Source organism: Aplidium turbinatum, chromosome 15 (genome assembly GCF_918807975.1).
Source record: "Aplidium turbinatum chromosome 15, kaAplTurb1.1, whole genome shotgun sequence".
Taxonomy (NCBI): Eukaryota; Metazoa; Chordata; class Ascidiacea; order Aplousobranchia; family Polyclinidae; genus Aplidium; species Aplidium turbinatum.
The window spans coordinates 18875594-18881460 of record NC_137486.1 but is presented as its reverse complement, the minus strand read 5'-3'; the positions used below and the strand labels follow the sequence as shown (position 1 = coordinate 18881460).

Here is a 5867-nt window from a genome sequence, read left to right as displayed (position 1 = left end):
TTGTGAAGAAATGCGGTGAGTAGGTTACAGAAATGACACAGACAAAAATCTAATAAATGGTGCAAAAACAGCAGGTACAATGGAGTGATTCACTTCATTTAAACTTTAAACAAGTAAAACAATTGCGTTTTTATTAAAAAAAACAGATAGTGCTATTTATTTTCAAGCAATTGTTTTGCATTGCATTGCATTAAAATGGATCATGCCTCAGGTTTAACCGCGGAGAACTTCAAAAATCGGAAGCTTTCTGGCGACGTTAACTAAGCAGTGTCATGATATGCTACTAACAATGGTTAAAAAAATGACCAACACAGATGCATCTGAAACCTTTACAACGGATACGATATAGTGATACTATAGATATTACTAGTTTCATGCATATTTTTTAAGCCGCATGGAGATTTAGCAACTACACAAGCTTTCTGCTATGCGCAGTCAGTGTTGAAAGTCAGTGTAGATTGCGAAAAAAATTGAATCAGTTCTTTAGTATTTTTATGGCTCTGTCGTTAGCCTGGTTTATTCGGGCGTTGTTTGAATCAGCCTGAAAACAAAATATAAAAAAATAATTGTCAAGTCACGAGCCAAATCGCATGGTATGCTTGAAGCAAGGATTAATAAAAAAATTGTCAATGTGTTACGAAAACAAGAAAGCCTCATGATTGAAGCCCACGATGTGTAGTCAAAAGAACTGGCTTAAAATGGTAACAAAACAACAAATTTTAAACAAACCAGCCCAATGCCAGACAAACAACTACGGTACGCAAATTTGTAAATTGTAGGTGGATAGACACAAAATCAAAAAAAAAAATTGATCAAAAAAGGCACAAATTTTTACCAGAGCCATCTTATCAGAGCACTCATCATCTCATCAAAAGCATTATCTCAGACACTTGTGTAAGCAAGGCAATTCTTACCTTGGTGTTAATTCTGTCTAGTTGTCTGTTTTGTGAGTCAATTTCGTTTCCCATATCGATCGCCATGTGCTTAAGGTTCCCAATCACTCCGGCCACGTTCGTCAGATTCTCCTCCATCTCGTCCTCACGCGCGTCCTTGGTGATCCTGCATTGTTACGTCATATTCTTTGTTACGTTGTTATGTACACATCATACGTTGTTACGTACACATGATACGTTGTTACGTAATAGTCACACTCGAAAGCAAATACATTTGATCAAAAAGACAGTACTTCCAACAAGTTCATGATACAGACAATGCGAAAGCATAACAGCTGTACGGCGATTTTACCATGAGTGAAAACTCAACTTCATTCAACTCAACAATTTTTGAGACAAATGACAAAAGTAGCGTTATGCATCCACAGGCCATTTCAATGATTTTTTCCAATGTTGAAGCCGCGTCGACAACAAAAATACGGAGTGGTATCACTTGGCATTAGCCAATGAAGCAATATCAAATATGACTCGTGAGCAGTATATTCCAACTATCAATCAGTAGCATGGTCATTGGTCAACTATGTGGCTCACCGGGTGAGGTAGCCCCCTCCCACTTGCGCCATGTCTCGGGGATCTTGAACGCGATTTGCAGGTTGATCTGAAACCACCTTTCCATCTTCGTTTGTCTGCCACGCTTTCTTGTATTCGCCCCCTTTCTCAAAGTTCTTTGCTCTGTGTGAGCAAAAACATGTCAACCAGAGGCATGCTTGGTAAGGAGGAGAGAAAGGCTAAGTCTCCTTACAGCAATAAAAAAATTAAAAACACAAGTTTTGCTGTTATTTTGCATCGAAAACGGGACAAAATGGTACAGATTGACACAATATGCGCCAAGTAATCCACCTTGTAACAGTACCGTATTAATCTGAAAATAGAGGGTCAGCTTGATACAGATCACAGCGTTAAAGCATACTATTATACAATACAAAAATTACATACCATACACTTGGATATGGACAAGCTAAAGAGAAAACATTAGTTTATCCATGTTAAATTAAATTCAAAGTATAATTTGAAGCAGTTCTTACTTCAAATAATGAACTTAGCACTATCCAAAAATATGAAAATAAAAAACGATTTGATTTTCCGGCCCACCTATTCCATGGGCAAACACAGAGACCACAGCATTTTTCTAAACCATCCAGATTCTTTTCTGCTTGTTTCATGTCTTTGTTTATTTGATCCATTCCCTCTTCAACTCTATCGAGTTGTTCTACAAAGAAAAGTTCCAAGTAGACAAACGGAGCTTCGACAATGCATAGTAAAAGTCCAACCACCACATTTTCTAAAGCGCATACTTTGGGAAAGAGATGCAATTTTACAATACTACAAAGAGATATTAAACAACAATTTAGATTAAAAAATTAGATTGAATAATATGCCGTAATACAAACAATTATAAAAAACAACCTAACACAGTGGTTCCCAACAAGGGAAGAATTTAATGATTTAAGGCCAGGAATTTTAACTGCAGGTGATTGCTAAAAGGAACGCTTCAGTTTAGTTCGACCATATGTTGTCTAGGCCTACTTAATACAATGGGTGGAATGAAAAGCTCCAACACAAGTGAGGGAAGAAATGGATCAAAAAAGGTTGGGAACCACTGAAATAGAATAAATTCAAACGTTTAACTTTAAATGCTTTAAACTCAATGCTTTTTCTATTTTTGACATAACAATCTGGAACATAAACTCGCTAATCGTCATATTCAAGCAAGGATACTAGGTGTATAGACATTACACATATATACATAGCAAACACTCCTGCGATTGTAAGAAAGTACTACATGCTCTGGTTTTTACCTTGAGTAGCCTATGCTAGTTTACTAATTTTTCCATAACTTTACTGACTGAATATGTAGTATTTAAATGGAAGAACTTGCTTAGGTTGAATAAAAATGAATCTAAGTCGGTAAGGCAAATGAAGTGAGGTGATATGGGCATGTTTCGAGAAGGGATGAAGGAGAAGTTGTGAGTGGTGAGTCGCAAGAAACAAGAAAGGCCCAAGAAAACATGGAAATAGCAAGTTAAGGAGAAATTTGTCGGCTTGACAAGAAAAGACGTTTTAAACAGGTTGATGTGGAGAGAGGAAGTGAAAGCGAAAACTTGAGACATCTGGAGATGGCTCTGGCCACCCTTGGTAATAGGAACATCACTGGATTAAAACTGATTCACTACTTTATTATTACTAAACATTTAAAATTTATGAAAAGTACCTCCTTGCTCATCAAGCATGACCAATGTTCGTATCCCAGCATCTTGTGTCTGCAAATATATCAATGCAAAACAAGAATGTATTATACAAGTGTACAATGTATATACAATTATACATTGTACAATCTGTCCAAGGTAACTTCTAGACAAAGGCGCCTAAAATCAGTCAAAACATCTATATATATTATGTTTTTAAAAAACTACAACTTTTAAAGAAATTTTGTTTGTTTGCAATATTTTGCACAAAACTACGTAAAAAGACCTGAGAAACGAAGAAACTAGTGTAATGATTTGAGGGCAATGTAGAAGAAAATATACTCATCAAATGATTGTCTCACCTCTTCCATCATGGAGACCATCCGACGAGTGCTCTCCAGCGACTGCAACAGACAATTGAGCTTGTTTTGAATAAAAACATTTTGAACAATAACAACTGCTACAGACAAGCTTTTAACATTGAATAGGTGACAATTAAGATTTTAACTTATCATCGGCTGTGTGTTGAAGTACATACCTCATCGGCAATCTGATTAATTTGAATGCAGCGGGTTTTGTGACCATCTTCTTCTTCTGCCATTTCTATATCCACAAAAATATATACTTCAAAACGTATGGGTCCAAACTTTCAAACAGAACAAATTTAAAAATAGAACAACAATGTCTGAAGCAGCACAATGTAGGCTATGCAATAAAAAAATACAATTATTTTTTGTCCTAGCCAAATAAAAGCAACAGCCTAAAAATACTTAATAGGCAAATATGGAAGCTACAATAACATTTCATAAACAAAAGCTCAAATAAGGTCAGTTACGTAGTTTTAAACCTCAAACTGTACTTAAGAAACAGAAAAAAAATCATTGGAAGCTCTATAGTTACGATATACAGTAACCATAGTCTCAAGCATATATTTTTACAAAATCTAATTTTGCAAACATATCTACAACGTCTAATGGGCAAGCACCTTTTGCTTTAGTCATTACCTCACTTACTACACTGGCCCTAGTTCATTTTTGTTGATTTACTTTTTATTAACTTCATGATATTAAGCTCCTGTATTCTTATACAGCTAGCCTGCTTTGGCAATAGGACTGTTTGAAAAAAGCATTCTGAAATATTTGTTTCGACAAAAAACTTATCATAGCTGTGCTTCATTTTAAAAGAACAGCATGTTTGTGCACGTCAAAACAATTCAGGACTTATTCAGGCTGATGATTTTTAGCAAAAAACACTTTATTTTGAAAGAATATAATATCTTTTTTGTCATTTCAATTATGTTTTGAATCATTTTTTATCTCGCCTATGCTTGACACTAGGATGTCATAATCTAATCAAGCAACTCAAGCAGAAAAGCCATCATTTATATTCAGTAAAAAATGACTTGGGCTTATTATGTTTACACAAATAACTCACACACAACCTATAAAAGTAATAACATATAAGATGTTGCAAAGCAGGGCACTTATTCATCTTTCAATCACATACCATACCAGTACAGTAAACAAAATAATAAAGATAGTATCATAACTATTATATTGAAGTTAACAGTGGTATTAACAGTGATACACATGCAAAAGTAAACAGCTATGTAATATCAGCATGAGTAGGTAATAAGACAAACAAAAACAATACCAAAACTTGTATTAGACTACGCAATATTGGTATGCACTAATTAAGCAGTGACTGCTGATATGCCGCCTCATTAACTCAGGGGCTAAATGCCTCACTCAAAATGATGCGCTGATAGTTCACTGTCGGGGTGTGCACTTGAGCAATGTGTTTCGAGACTGCTCTACATTCAGCGACACGTAGTGGATGGAATAATTCTCCAGCAACAACATTTCAACAACAATTGAAAAACTTCACTTATGTTAATTTCAGTTTCCGGCCTTGCGTCAAAAGCCTCCAAAAGTACCGTATGCGAAACGAACATGAATAACCTATCGAAAGCTTTGTCCACTGTCCAGTCCAAGGATAACGATTCAAAACCAACCAACCATGCTAAATTCTAACAGCGTAATTGAACACTAGTATTAGTACTAGTAGTACAGCAACAATAACAACAATAAATAGTACACATAGAAAATAGGCAGTGGCTATTTGACCGACTCCGGTCTTTTAATCTGAAATAGTGTTGGGCAATATATCGAATTTTCGATACGATATCTTTTCAATATCGTTCGATATTTTAACTATTACAGCCCTAACTCGTAACTGCGAACCCCTACAAAAACGTTGCCGAGGCTAAATGGCAAAAGTAGAAATTGCCTCGGCAATTGCTGTGAACGTTTATTACGAAAAAAATTGTACCAAAACATGTAAAACGAGAAGCAAAAAATATGCTAGAGTAGTCTATCCCGACCGCACTGTTTGATTTGTTGTGATGTAATAATACCAAAAGTAGCGATAAAGCGAACAACGCGATACGCACGCTGTTACGGTAATTTACCTTGAATAACTCGCGGGGGGAAAGTAAGTTAATTTTGGGTTTCAGATTCAACGTTCGAGTCAACACAAATCGATTTAATTTTCCCGGCGGGGTATATTACATAACAACAATGCCCAATAAGAAATTTACGTTTGTTTTACATTAATTTGACATCTAGCGACGTTGAATTATCATAAAATAACGCTAATTGCTCAACCAAGTACCGGTAACAAATTAATAGCTCCCTGCGAGAAGATTGCCTCGATTTACGTATGCACT

At 35.7% G+C, this 5867-nt stretch overlaps 1 protein-coding gene across 1 annotated transcript; it reads right to left on the bottom strand.

Annotated features, from left to right (window-relative positions):
- Positions 1-348: 348 nt before the first annotated feature.
- LOC145784414 (synaptosomal-associated protein 25-like) lies at positions 349-3764 on the bottom strand. Its single transcript, XM_082596227.1, has 7 exons — positions 3678-3764; positions 3502-3543; positions 3166-3214; positions 2046-2163; positions 1485-1625; positions 915-1059; positions 349-541 (listed from the first exon to the last, which is right to left on the bottom strand). Exons 1-7 carry the CDS (start codon positions 3738-3740, stop codon positions 476-478), a joined length of 624 nt encoding a protein of 207 aa, XP_082452353.1. The 5' UTR covers positions 3741-3764; the 3' UTR covers positions 349-475.
- Between the last annotated feature and the right edge of the window lie 2103 nt (positions 3765-5867).

What these genes read in the sequence shown, in the direction of transcription:
- LOC145784414 (XM_082596227.1), bottom strand. Translation starts at nt 3,740, where the DNA reads ATGGCAGAAGAAGAAGATGGTCACAAAACCCGCTGCATTCAAATTAAT. An exon ending in TGGTCTCCATGATGGAAGAG is followed by an intron (nt 3,215 to 3,501) that starts GTGAGACAATCA and finishes ATATATTTGCAG; the next exon opens with ACACAAGATGCTGGGATACG. An exon ending in GGAGGGGGCTACCTCACCCG is followed by an intron (nt 1,060 to 1,484) that starts GTGAGCCACATA and finishes GTAACAATGCAG; the next exon opens with GATCACCAAGGACGCGCGTG.